A 14,624-nucleotide genomic window follows, 5' to 3' on the forward strand; every position below is an offset into this window, starting at 1 on the left:
GGAGAATCCCAGGGACGGGGAAGCCTGGTGGGCTGCTGTGTATGGGGTCACACAGAGTCGGACACGACTGACGTGACTTAGCAGCAGCAGCAGCATATATCAGTAATTATTCCTTTTTATTGCCAAATAATATTCCATTGTATGTTTAGACCACTTTTATTTATCCATCAACTGATGGATGTTTGGGTTGTTTCTACTTTTTGAATATCATGAATAATGCTTCTGTGAACTTTGTTGTTAAGTTTTTAGGTGGACTTGTGTTTTCAGTTTCCTTTGGAATGTACCTAGGAGTGAAATTGCTGGGTCATAGGCTAAGACTGTATTTAATCTTTTGAGGAATGCTGGACTGTTTTCCAAAGCTACTGTACTATTTTACATTCCCACCAGTGAATTTCTGGTTGTTCCAATTTTGCCATGTCCTTGCCCATACTTGTTACTGTCTTTTTTTTTTTTTTTTCATTATAATCTTCCTAGGGGGTGTGAAGTGGTATGTCATTGTGGTTTTCATTTGCATTTCCTTTATGAATAATGATGCTGAAAATCTCATGTTGATTATTGGCCACCTCTCTATCTTCTTAGGAGAGATGTCTATTTGGAGTCTTTGACCATTTAAAAGTTTTAATATTTTTCTTTTTATTGTTGAGTTGTAATAGTCCTTTTTAAAAAAAGTTTTATTTATTTTTGGCTGTGCTGGGTCTTTGTTGCTGGGTGCCGCCTTCTCTAGTTGTGGTGAGTGGAGGCTGCTTTCTAGTTCAATGTATGGGCTTCTCATTTTAGCGGCTTCTCATTTCAGGCTCTAGGGCATGTGGGCTTCAGTAGTTGCGGCTCATGGGGTTAGTTGCCCCTTGGCTTGTGGGATCTTCCCAGACCAGGGACTGAACCCCTGTGCCCTGTATTGGCAGGTGGTTGCTTAACCACTGGACCACCAGGGAAGTCCCTATAGTAGTTCTTCATATACTCTGGATACCAGAATCTTATCATATATTTGAGTTGCAAATATTTTATTTTATGGGTTGTCTTTTCACTTTCTTCATGGTATCCTTTGAAGCATTAAAGTCTTTAATGAAGTCCTGTCTGTTTTTTCTTTTGCTGCATATGCTTTTGATGTCATATCTAAGAAATCATTGCCTAATTCAAAGTCAGGCAGATTTATGTCTATGTTTTCTTCTAAGAAAACATTTATGTCTGTGATCCATTTTGAGTTAATTTTTGTATATGGTGTGAAGGTGGAAGTTCAGCTTCCTTCTTTTACATGTGGATAACCCTTTGTCCCATCATCATTTGTTGAAGGGACTGTATTTTTCTCCGTTAGATGTTGTTGTTGTTGTTCAGTCCCTAAGTCGTGTCCTACCGTTTGCAACTCCATGGGGTGCAACGTGCCAGGCTTCCCTGTCCTTCACCATCTCCCAGAGTTTGCTCAAACTCATGTCCATTGAGTTGGTGATACCTTCCAATCATCTCATTCTCTGTTGCCCCCTATTCCTCTTCCCCTCAGTCTTTCCCAGCATCAGAGTCTTTTCCAGTGAGTCAGCTGTTTGCATCAGGTGGCCAAAGTAGTGGATCTTCAGCTTCAGCATTGGTCCTTTCAATGAATATTCAGGGTTGTTTTCCTTTAGGATTGACTGGTTTGATTTCCTTGCAGTCCAAGGGACTCTGACTCTCAAGAGTCGTCTTCAGCGGAACAGTTCAGAAACATCAGTTCTTTGGCACTTACCTTCTTTATGGTCCAGCTCTCATATCCATACATGACTACGGGAGAAACCATAGCTTTGACTATACGAACCTTTGTCGGCAAAGTGATGTCTCTGCTTTTTAATACGCTGTCTAGGTTTGTCATAGCTTTTCTTCCAAAGAGCAAGTCTCTTTTAATTTTGTGGTTATAGTCACCATCAGCAGTGTTTTGGAGCCCAAGAAAATAAAAGTCTGCCACTGTTTCCATTCCGCACACGCCCCTCCCCATCCGACCCCACCCAAACTTTTGCTATGAAGCAGTGGGATCAGATGCCGTGATCTTCGTTTTTGGAATGTTGAGTTTTAAGCCAGTTTTTTCACTCTCCTTTTTCACCCTCATCAAGAGGCTCTTTAGTTCTCTGCTTTCTGCCGTTAGAGTGGTATCATCTACATATCTGAGGTTGTTGATATTTCTCCTGGCACTGTTGATTCCAGCTTGATTCATCTAGCCCAGCATTTCCTATGATGTAGTCTGCATGTACGTTAAATAAGCAGGGTTACAGTATACAGCCTTGAAATACTCCTTTCCCAATTTTGAACCAGTCCATTGTTCCCTGTCTCGTTCGAATTGTTGTTTCTTGACCTGCATACAGATTCTTAGGAGGTGAATCTGGTTGTTGTTGTTTAGTCGCTAAGTTGTGTTCAACTCGTTTGTGACCCCATGGACTGTAACCACCCGCCAGGTTCCTCCGTCCATGGGATTTCCCAGGCAAGAATACTGTGGTGGGTTGCTATTTCCTTCTCCAGGGGATCTTCCTGACCCAATGATTGAACCCATGTCTCCTATATTGGCAGGCAGATTCTTTACCACTGAGCCACCAGGGAAGCCCTCATTGATACATAAGGCTATCTTTATGCCAGTACCACACTGTCTTGATTACTGTAGTTTTATTAATTTTGAAATCAGGAAGGGTTGAATCCTTCAACTTTGTTCTTTTTCATAATTGTTTTGGTTATTTTGGGTTCTTTGCATTTTTGTATGAATTTAGAATCTGCTTATAGTGGAAGAAAATTCATGAATTAGAGACTGAGATTGAGATTTACCTGCCATGGTGATGTTTTATCTGAAACTTACTTATTTCATCACTGATATTGGGGTGAGAGATTTTCCATCTCATAAAGGAAAATTGCTAAGTCAAGTTGATGTTCCTCTCTGACTAAACCTTGCCACGTTTACTGAGGTCAAAGTCTGCAATAGCCTATTCTTTCTCTTCCTTAGGGCAAATTACCAGGATTTTCAGCTGAAAAATTTAAGAATAATTGAACCTAACGAGTTGACATACTCTGGAGACCCAGGTGTGGAAACAGGTAATAATTTTGCCTCTTACTTTAGATGGAACATCTCAGAAGGATTTTAGATTCCCCTACTTCAGCACCAAGTTGAGAGAGAAGGGAGGGTAAGCGATTAATAATTGATCATGACTAGGGCTGAGGGGATGTATGCCTGGAAATTAAAAACCATTTTGTCTTTTGGCTTCCTGAGTTGTTGCTTATTGTGTGTATGTATGTATTTTATGTATATGTGTGTGTGTGTATGTATGTATGTATACACATATATATGTTACTTTTTTCAGTAGAAAGTAAAGAGAGATAGTTTTTGAATTCATTGTTCTTGGCATGGTGGGATGGTGGTGGTAGTGGTAGAGATAGGTTGTTATTGAAAAAGTTCTAGTCTGATTTTTCTAATTTCTAATATAATTTATTGACATCCTTACAGATTGGCTTTCAGTTTTCATCTTAAGACTATGAAATAAGTTTATAATGCATTACTGTGCTTTATAAATTGAACAGGCATTCAGGAAAATCCTCTGGGGAAAAATTTCTGGAACCATATCCTCTTCCCAGAACTGATTAGTTATATTGTTGGGTTGCCAGAAACCCAAATTCGAAAAAAGTGGTATATTTCTGTATTTCCAGTCCCTTTTCTGCGGACTACCCAGGAGAACTACAGTGTTTCCTTGTAGTTGACTGAAAAAGATCAATCCCACAAAGCACATTAGAAACCATAACTGATCTCTCTTTGGGAGATCAATGCTGTAACTATATGCAGTTTTAGGTCCTTTTTCTTTAAAAATGTAGCTGTATCCAACACATTTTGGGCCATGTTGGAGGAAGGAGAGGAAGGAATGAGAAGAGGAAGTAGGAAAGGGAAAAGTGATAGAACCATTGGATTTAGAGTTTGGTGAGAATTTCTCTTTCTTTTTATTACGTATGAAGAAATAGAGCTTCAGGGAGCTTCAGTTGTCTGAGGTTGTAAATTCCAGCTGGAAACTGGAGCCCACTTGTTTTGACTCCTTTGGTTTTAGAGTTGCTTTAAGAGAACTGCCTCTGTTATGTTCTCTAGATAAGATGATGTATCAGTGCATGGGCTTGGTAATTGAATCCTTGGGTCCTTATCCTGATGACCCACTTGACTTGGGTCATCAAGTGTTTGACTTCTGTTTATTTATCTGTAAAATGGGAAGAGTTGAACCTCCCTGGGCGGGGATTATTATGAGGATTAACCACTAATGTATGTAAAGTTCTTGACCCTTCCTCAGCAGTGGGACAGAGCAACAAACTAAAGCTCTGGGTGCTGGAGGAGCAGCTTGGCATCTGTGAAAATGCTAAGATGCCGAAATTGGAGTAAACCAGCCCCTTCTATTCTCGTAACAAGACGTGTAGGAATCCCAGCTGGTGCTTCAGATTCAGATTGAAGTAATATTTCTTGAGCTTCTACAGCGTATCCGTTGCCGTGTATGGTGCTTACACACAGGCTGTCATGTTAAATTCTTCTAGCCACCCAGTGAGGTAAATAGGGGGTGCTCTTCATGTAATTCCAAGCAGCGAAAAGTCTTTTGTTTGTGATAAAGGTTGAAGGCTTAGGAACTTATTTCTAAAAGCAGATCCACATATGCAAGAGACTTTCAAATGAGTCATTCTTTTTAGAGCATGATTTAAAAATACCTGGCAATGTATGCGCTAATTTTACATCATGCACTAGGTTTGTTGTTCTTGGCTCCCCACGTCTCTGCACACCCTGATTAGCTTTTGGCTGCTTCTAACGTTTCTGAAAAGTAATGGGATGTGGAATGAGCAGATGCTAAAATACGGCATCTTCTAGGATCCTAGCTTTTTTTCACAGAAGATTCATCGCTGTTATGTTGAGTCTGAAAAGATAGGCACAGAGCTGTGACACTCATTCAGCCATCTTCGAGTGAGCTTATGCGTGTATGAGATGCTGGGCTAGATACATGGATTCAGGGATGAAGATGACATGGCCCCCGCCTTAAGGAGAAGCAATATAGCCACCATTTCTCACCATTTTTCATATTGCTTTCATAGTTACTGTAGTTAATTGTGTATCTACCTCTAGTAATTGCAAACACAACATTTACTATGTGCCAGGCACTGCTTCTAAATGCTTTCCACATGGCAGTCCATTTAATCCTCATAAAAACTAGCCTATGAGGATCACAGCCATGGTTTTCGTTTCCTCCATCCTGACTGTCATTTCAGCTGCCTGCGCAGTGGTTGGGTCTCGTGATTGTACCTGCTTTGTCTCCTCCGCAACTCTAGCTGCTCACCCGTTCACTCACTTGTAAGGCCTGCTGTCCTGCAGCCACCTTTTCTCATTGTGTCCATCTCCATGATAGCTGCCTCCATGGCCACAGCCCATTTGTTGCCTCAGCCACAGCCATCCTATCTTCTGGCTGTGGTATTGGGAATCTTTGCATTGAGTCTCATACAGGTGACAAAGACGTGTCTGCATCAGACCGAGGACACTGACCAAATGTGAGGGGCACGAAGGATGAGGAAGGCAGGCTCAGGGGAGATGTTAATAGTGGTGAGGGTGGCAGGGGGCATTGTGGAGGAAAGAGTGAAGATGCCCCTGTAGTGGAGTGAAACTAAGGATGCTGGTGATCCTGAGGGAGGCCAGTCTGGAGGAGGAATGTATTGATGAGGCGAGAGATGGTGATGAAGGTCAGAGTGCGTGCTGAGGAAGCAGGCTGTGTTGACCAGGAAGCAGAGATGTCCTTGACCGGCTCCATCTTGCCTTTGATGGTTTTCAGTGTGTGCTTGCCGTGCTAAGTCATGTCAGTCGTGTTGGACTCTTTGTGACCCTATGGACTATAGCCAGACTCCTCTGTCTGTGGGATTCTCCAGGCATAAACACTGGAGTGGGTTGCCATTCCCCCAGGGGATCTTCTTGACCCAGGGATTGAACTCATGTCTCTTGTGTTTCCTGCATTGGCAGTCGGGTTCTTTCCCACTAGTGCCACCTATAACTGAAGACTTTGTGCTTGCCATTGGGTCTGTTGACTTTACTGATGAAGTTAGTAACTGATACTATTGATCCGTACTACAGTCAGCTCAATAAACACCTAGTCAGTGCCAGCAAAATCCTTAAATCAGGATGTGTCCAAATAGAAGTCACATTCTTCTATTTGGAAGAACAGAGGAAATTAATGATGTCAAAAGAAAATACACTGGTTTCTATCATATAGTTGCTTTCTAAAATTCCAGATGCTCAGGCTGTACTCCTCCCTAGGTAGCTGTCATGTGCCACCAAGGTTGGAACTGTTCCAAAGGATGTCTACGTTTTTGCTTGATTTTTAAAAATATTAAATTGCTCAGAAATATGATTCGGAAGCACAAATTTATTTTGAAACCCCGAAAGACATCATAATAAAGTTTTCGGATGCTAGCAAGCTTGTGAAGTCACAATAGGTTTTATTTTGAACCCAGTGGAGGTATTAATATATAAGTTTAGGTCATTAGATACTTCTGATCCCTCTTTTTTATGTACATAAGAAATTATAGGCTCAGTAGGACAGACAAAAGGAAAGGATGTCCCTCTGAAAAGTATTTAGAAGGAACTGTAATGCAGGGATCATGGACATGTTTGATTCATGAACAGGACTGTTTCTGGTGTCTCTCTCTTTTGGAAACTTCTGTCTTTTGGAAACTTCTGAGTGGGAGCCCTAAGGCCAGTAACTGAAGCTGCCCTTGCAGATTATGAATAAGATGGGGCACTTTCCCAGTGAGTCCCAAGATTAGTATTATACCCTGTAGGGGAATCTATTGGAGATAACCATAGAGACTGAGGCTTTTATAGCCCAAGGTGGTGGTGGTGATGGAGAAGCACCAGATAAAACTGTTAAAGAAAAAGAACCAAAACAAAAAAAGAGGTCCATACCTAGCAGACTATAAGCTACAATGAGTCAGAGTATACACTTTTTTTGGCAGATTTATTGATTTATTTTATTTTTGGCTGTGCTGAGTCTTCCTTGCTGCACTTGGGCTTTGTCTAGCTACAGCAGGAGGGGGCTGCTCTTCATTGCAACGCGTGGGCTTCTCATAGCAGTGGTTTCTCTTGTTGCAGAGCATTGGCTCTAGGGCGTGTGAGCTTCAGTGGTTGCAGCATATGGGCTCAGTAGTTGTGGCTTCCAGGCACCAGAGCAATAGCCCAGTAGTTGTGGCACACAGGCAGGCTTAGCTGATCTGCAGCATGTGGGAGCCTCTGCAACCAGGGCTCGAATTCATGTCTCCTGCATTGGCAAGTGGATTCTTAACCACTAGATCACCAGGGAAGCTCAGGGTATAAATTCTTAAAGATAACCTGTAGTACAATGGCCTCAATATAACTCTCCATTATTTACAGGATGGTGCATTAGGATGTTTTTGGTTAAGCCAAGTATTTTTTGTTTGTTTGAAAAATTGGTTGGTAAAATCCCAAAGTCTGAAAACACCAAATGCTGCCTAGGATGTGGACCAGTGAATTTATTAACGGTGACAAAGCAAAATGGTACAGCCACATTAGCAGACATTTGGTAGTTTCTTACAAACCAAATATCCTCTTATCATATGATCCAGCAGTCATGCTCCTTGGTATTTAGCCGAAGGAACTGAAAACTTACGTCCATACAAAAACCTGCAACATGGATGTTTATAGTGGCTTTATTCAAAATTGCCAAAACTTGGGAACAACCAAGATGTCCTCCAGTTTGTGAATGGATAAATATTAATAAGCTGTGGCACATCCAGACAATGGAATAATAGTCAGCAATAAAAAGAGATGAACTATTAAGTCATGAAAAGACATGGAGGAACCTTAAATCCACATTGCTAAGTGAAAGAAGCCAATCTGAAAAGGCTTTATACTGTATGATTACAACAGTGTGACTTCTTGGAAATGGCAAAACTATGAAGGCAGTAAAAAGATTAGTCACATCAAGGGATTGGAGGAGAGAAAGGAAGGATGAATAGGCTGAGCAGAGAGGATTTTAGGGCAATGAAAACTATTAAACTCTTAAATCATAGTGATAGGTACACATCACTATACATTTGTCAAGACCCATAGAATGTGCAGCACCAACAGTGAACTCCAGGGTAGACTATGGACTTTGGAGGATCATGGCGTTTCAGTGTAGATCATCAGTTTTTATACCACGTACCTCTCTGGAACTCGGTTGGTCATTGAGTTACGTGGGGGCAGTCTGACTGGTTTTGGAACAAACTCTCCCTGTTGTTGCAGACAGCAGAATGGCTCCAAAGATAACTTCAGAGCTGCTTCGGCAGCTGAGACAAGCCATGAGGAACTTGGAGTATGTGACGGAACCAATCCAGGCCTACATCATCCCGTCGGGAGACGCCCATCAGGTACTGAGTGGAGATGGGCTGGTGATGGGATTCATCAACCCCTCCTTTGGTTTCCTCCTTTCTCCCCTCAGAAAATAAGTACAAATAAGTTTGTACTCTAGGATTCTAGTTGTCAAACCACATCTAAGTGTGTCCTCCAGGGCTTGGCACAGGGAACTGTGTCCATTTGAACAGTTTCTTAACCATAGGATTTCTCAGAGCCTTTGATATACTAGGGTGCACTGTGTAACTCTTAAGAAGCAGATGAAATACTCAGCATTTTCCAGATTTAAATGTCTGTGGAATTTCCAGTCATCTCAGAGTGGAGTAGGGGACTCCATGTTCCAGGGAATTCCTTTGTCTGTTGATCTTCAGTAGCAGTTTCTATACAATAATGGGTTCGAACTTGCTCCTTGAAGAGGGGAGAGAAAGGGGAGAATAGTATGTAAAGAGGAGAGGCCGCTGAAGAGGAGAATCTGGCAAGTGAAAGTGGTTGAAAGGTTAAAGGAGGAGGTGGGAGAGCAGGTGTTAAGTGTAGAAGCAGAAGATCAAGCAGGACAGGGAGTTGTTGGATGTGGGAAGACGTGGTGGCCGGGTACATTAATGTTAAGTTTAGTAGGCAGTGGGGAGATAGAGAGAGACGTGGGATTTAGGGTGGGGGTTTGGTAATGGAATTCTTCCATTCGCCTCTGTTGTTTAGATGAACAGGATTCAGAGTTTCATCTTTCGTCTTGACTGAGGACTGAACGTGAGTAGGTAGCAGAGCTAGCACAAGTCGGGCCTCAGGAGTGTAGGTAGCAGAGGAGGCGGGCATCCACCATTTAAGAAGGACAGACCTTGGCCTTATCCTCAGGGAACTCCTTTCTTCTTCCCCTGCCTGGGTACTTCTGATGGGCCCTTACCTGCTTCCTGTCTGTCCCAGAGTTCAGCCTTTGGACTTGGGCTTCAGGTCACATGGATTCTCTGCCAGATTCATCAGTGGTGTTTTTCATTCTCTTGCCTTTTAAGCATCAGGCAGTTGCCCTGGACTGATATGACTGTAACTGTCCTATCTCAGTATTGGGTGGGATGGTGGAGCACATCAGGTAGCAGTTGGTATAGGGTCTTCCGTAAGTCCCTGTATCAGTAAGGTTCTCCAGAGAGACAGAACCAAACACATGCATATGGGGAGAGAGGGAGAGAAAAGAGAGAGAGATTATGATATTTTGAGCAGTGGCTCACACAACATCAGCTCCCTTGGTTCTCAGGCTTTGGTTTGAACTGGAGTTACACCTCTGGCTTTCCTGGTTCTTCAGCTTGCAGAGGGTACCAGGGATGTTTTCACATCAAAGGCCTGAGAACCAGGAATGCTGAAGTCTGAGAGCAGGAAAAGATGGATGTCTCATCTCAAACAGGAGAGAGCAAATTTGCCCTTTCTGCTCCTTTTTGTTCTTTTTAGACTCTCAACGGATTGGATGCTGCCCCTGTATATCTGAGGGTGATCTTTATTGGGTCTGCCAACTCAAATGTTAATCTTTTCCAGAAACAACCTCACAGACACACCCAGAAATAATGTTTTACCAGCTTGCTATCTGGGAATCCCTTCACCCAGTCAAGGCCACCTAATATTAACCCTCACAGCCTCGCACACTGTTGTCTGAAATCGGGTCTGTCCTTTCAGAGTCTCACAAGCTGTCATGGAGCCCCAGCCAAACTCCTAATAGCTTTGCTTTATTTGTGAACCTTCACCTCCAGGTGAGGCCTCATTGTATGGAAAGATGTGACCTGTTAGTATTACTTGCTTCAACCTTTGCAGATTTTTTCCACTTAAGAGTGTATGGAAACTTTGTGATGTTGGTGTTTCAGTTTTCTTTTGCCTAAAGTTAGGATAAAATCTGCCTGTTTACGGACAGAGGAGCCTGGCAGGCTACAGTTCATAGTGTCGCAAAGAGCCGGACACCACTTAGTGACTAAATAACAACAAATAGGCCCAAAGCAATTTCTTATTCAACTTTGGGAATGGCAGCGACACTGGCCAAACCCCAGGTGATGTTCCAGGCTTCCGCTTAGTGTTTCATCTCCTATAATGGGTCTGGAATTTCAGAATTGGATGGCCCCTCCATGGATAAGAAAGCTGAATCTCTAATCGTGGAAAAATGTCCTGAAAACAGAAAGTTAAGCTTGCTTGATATTAGCTGTGATTTTTCATTGCAGAAGTTACTGTTTAGGCTCATAAGCTTATATTCTTGGACTCTTGCTGTCCTCTTCTCTTTCACCACACCCGCCCCCCATTTTTCTTTTATAATCTTTGACTATCATTTCTATTGCTGTAGCCTAGCCATCCGCCTTGCCAGGCAGGAGAAGCTGTGTTTTGTGTGTCTGATGCATGTTTCCTGACTGCCATAACAGGGCTAAGTGTTGGGTACTGGCTAAGTAGAGGGCCAGCAGTTGGCATATTGGTATGTGTATGGGCTCTAGAAACTGTCTGGGTTCTGGTGCCAGATTTGTCACTTAACTAGCTGCTTGATCTCAAGTTAGTTACCTCAAATTCCTAAGTGGTAGTTAAACTCTCTGGGTCTCAGTTTCCCTATCAGCAAAAAAGGGATAGTGACATACCTATCTCATAGGGCTGTTACTAGGATTAAATGAGTTAAAAGATATAAATGCTTAAAGTGTATCTGTCACCTAATAAGTCTCTTTATATTTGTTGCTATTATTACTATTATAGCGATGAATGAAGGGAAATGTTCCCTTAAAGAGTAGATAGCCCCTGTCACAAATATAACACAAAGTTCAACTAGTAAATCTCAAGGGAAGAACCCAGTCAGTCCAATAGAAATATGTGAGGCATGTATGTAGTTTAGCAATTCTAATATTTATGGTGGAAAAAAGGAAAAAGAAACAGTGAAACAATTTTTTTACCCCAGTATGTTTAACATATTGTCATTTCATCACATCATCAGTATAAAAATCATCAATGATATAATTTACATTCATTTTTTTATACTAGGGCTTAAATTCCGGTATCTACTTTATTACAGAACATCTCAACTTAAGTGTAGAGTGTAGACTGTTCATTGGAAATATTTGATCTGTATTTAGATTTCATAAGATCTACAGTTGAAAAGTGGACTTAGGTGCCAAAGTTTTTCCAAACATAGTTAAAAAAATTTATAATAATAGAGTCTTGAGCATCAGTTTTAAAATTTAAGTTAATTGAAATGAAATAAAATTAAACATTTAGTTTCTCAGTCACATTAGCCACATTTCAGGTGCTTGGTAGCCACATGTATCTGGGGGCTACTGTAATGGTCAGCACAGATTTAGGTAAAGTACAGACTGAGCTCATTGGTCAGAGAGAATATTTGAAGCTGGCAGGGTAAGGAAGGCTGCATGATGGAATTGCATCATGTTCACATTCCTATTTAAAGGTAGCAGGGACCCACTGTGGGTCTTTGGACAAGAGGGTGATGCGATCAGTCAGTGGGAGCAGTGTTCAGTGTAGACTGGAGAAGGGAGACACTGGGAACTGAGAGCCCTATTTGGAGGTCATTGCGGGATCCTGGAGTGAGGGTGCAGAGGTCCTGGACTTTGGTGCTGTCCTTAGGAGCAGGGAATAAGGGAAGGATTTAGAGGAGAAGCAGTGGATAGACTCGGAGAAGGCAATGGCAACCCACTCCAGTGTTCTTGCCTGGAGAATCCCAGGGACGGGGGAGCCTGGTGGGCTGCCATCTATGGGGTCACACGGAGTCGGACACGACTGAAGCGACTTAGCAGCAGCAGCAGCAGATAGACTGAGCATGAACCTTGCAGGCAGATGAATGAGGGAATGGGGAAGTTTGGAGACTGGGAGGGTTTGTGGTGCCATCCACAGAAAGAAATGAGAAGACCCACGTTCTTGTTTCGGGTCCGTGAAGAGGAAGGGCAAAGCTGGGATGACTGTGAAGTGGGGCCTGGGTCCGCGCCAGGACTTTGAGGCCAGGAAGGAGGGCTGGCTTTGCTTGTGACCTGCCGCAGCAGCCTCCTCAGTAATAGAGGGGCTGCTGTTCTCTGGGGCTCTTGTCCCCGGCTGTTTCCTTTCAGGCTGGATTCTGGGCTGATGGGATTTCTCCTCTGGGTCAGGGAGGGAGGGTGTTGGAGAAAGGAAGAAGAATCTTGAATTCTGTCCTTTGTGTACTTTCCAAACCAGAAATGCAGACACCCACACACTGTTGCTGGAGAGAATATGCATCCCAAATGCATGATTGTGCAAGGTCTTGGCGCTCCAGGGGTCTGCTCTTCTCTGTCCTCAGCAACTCTAAGGGTTTTTTCTTTTAAATTCAGAACAAGGGTTTTGGTGTTAATGAGTTTGGGCCCTGAGGGACTTTTACAGCAAGGATGTGTCCTTTTTCTCTTGTAATCTTCTTGTACTGTCGAAGTCAAATGTTGGGATTTGTGGGCACCGCTGGCCCCAAACCAGGAGAATCATTGGTTGGGGCCAGAACTGCCCTGGCACCACCTTTGAGAAATCTGAACTCTTCATCCCCTCCTTCTGTAAGGCCCCTCATTCTGCTTTTGGGCACAGCTTAGTCAAAAGATCACGTTCTGGCAGGGCTGACTCCGCCAACTTGAGTTTTTGGCTGTGTTTATGGTTCCTCCTTCTGGAAGACATGAATCAGATTTTCCTAGACTCTTTGGATTCTACTCCCATTCCTCCCGGAGTTGGCTTCCTGTTTTTTATTTCTTAAATAGGCTCTCTCCTGGGGTGGAGGTAGTGATTTTTATCCCACAGTGATTTCAGCCACTGTCTTAATTGGAGTAATGTTTGCTGTGGGAACACATCTCAAAGTTGCAGTGACTCGGTGCTGTATATAGAGCCTTATTTCGTTCCTTTGGCAGTCCAGAGTGGGTGCTCCTGGTTGGTGGGTGACTTTCTTCCACTAGAAAGAGGGGTGATTCAGGGATCCAGGCATTTTCCATCCTATGATGCCACCATTCCAGCTGGCGGAAGGGGAGTAGTATGGACAGGGCACATCCGTCTTGCATTGCCCTGACCCAGACAGCACTTCCCAACCAATCTGCATTGGTGAGAACCAGTCACGTGACCCCACCTAGCTGCAAGGGGGTCTGGGAAATGAAGTCCTAGATGGGAAACCAACCATTTTCAGTGACTGTACAGTAGGGAAAGGGTATCTTTGACTCTTTGGACTGCTATCCAGTGTTTTTCCTGTTACCTTGACTTCAGTTCAGTCAGTTCAGTTCAGTCACTCAGTCGTGTCCGACTCTTTGCAACCCCATGAATCGCAGCACTCCAGGCCTCCCTGTCCACCAACTCCCAGAGTTCACTCAGACTCACTCAGAGTCCATCGAGTCAGTGATGCCATCCAGCCATCTCATCCTCTGTCGTCCTCTTCTCCTCCTGCCCCCAATCCCTCCCAGCATCAGAGTCTTTTCCAATGAGTCAACTCTTCACATGAGGTGGCCAAAGTACTGGAGTTTCAGATTCAGCATCATTCCCTCCAAAGAAATCCCAGGGCTGATCTCCTTCAGAATGGACTGGTTGGATCTCCTTGCAGTCCAAGGGACTCTCAAGAGTCTTCTCCAACACCACAGTTCAAAAGCATCAATTCTTCGGCACTCAGCTTTCTTCACAGTCCAACTCTCACATCCATACATGACCACTGGAAAAACCATAGCCTTGCTTAGATGGACCTTTGTTGGCAAAGTAATGTCTCTGCTTTTCAATATGCTATCTAGGTTGGTCATAACTTTTCTTCCAAGGAGTAAGTGTCTTTTAATTTCATGGCTGCAGTCACCATCTGCAGTGATTTTGGAGCCCCCAAAAAATAAAGTCTGACACTGTTTCCACTGTTTCCCCATCTCTTGGTTTCATTTAAAAGAGACGAAAATACTGAGGACTGGATGTTACCTCAGTGTTTGGAGTTTGGTGGTTCTCATCTCTGTTCACAGTCTGAACTCGGGGACTTCCTGTGCACACACAGCCATTTAGTCTTTCGGTTTCATTTTTTTTGAAAGCCTCATATATCTGAGGCATTGTGCCAGGCTTATGGCTTACGGAGGTGAAGGGCCAGTGGGGGGCACAGATGTCACCCCGCACAGGCTCACGTAACTTGAGTCATGCTTACCATGGCACCCAGCCATTGCCTTGCTTGCCCTGTTCAGTCTGCATGTGTCCATGTTGCTCACTCTTCTTAAAACCCAGCTCTGGTCACGTCACTACCCACTCTTGAACTTTTGTTCTCTATCTAGAACTTGCAGGAGAAAGTTCAAGCCTCTAAGTGTGGTGTTTGAGG

At 43.3% G+C, this 14,624-nt stretch overlaps 1 protein-coding gene across 4 annotated transcripts in view; it reads left to right on the forward strand.

The window, feature by feature from the left end:
• XPNPEP1 (X-prolyl aminopeptidase 1) overlaps positions 1–14,624 on the forward strand; it is a 52,007-nt gene that overhangs the window by 3,643 nt on the left and 33,740 nt on the right. For 3 of the 4 annotated variants that reach the window (XM_070363304.1, XM_070363305.1, XM_070363307.1), the window contains exons 2-3: positions 2,951–3,039; positions 8,249–8,373. In XM_070363304.1, the coding sequence (XP_070219405.1) occupies positions 2,951–3,039; positions 8,249–8,373 (214 nt within the window). The remainder of the gene's footprint in view (positions 1–2,950; positions 3,040–8,248; positions 8,374–14,624) is intronic. The other variant, XM_070363306.1, reaches the window with a different exon arrangement.

Source organism: Bos mutus, chromosome 26, assembly GCF_027580195.1.
Source record: "Bos mutus isolate GX-2022 chromosome 26, NWIPB_WYAK_1.1, whole genome shotgun sequence".
NCBI lineage: Eukaryota > Metazoa > Chordata > Mammalia > Artiodactyla > Bovidae > Bos > Bos mutus.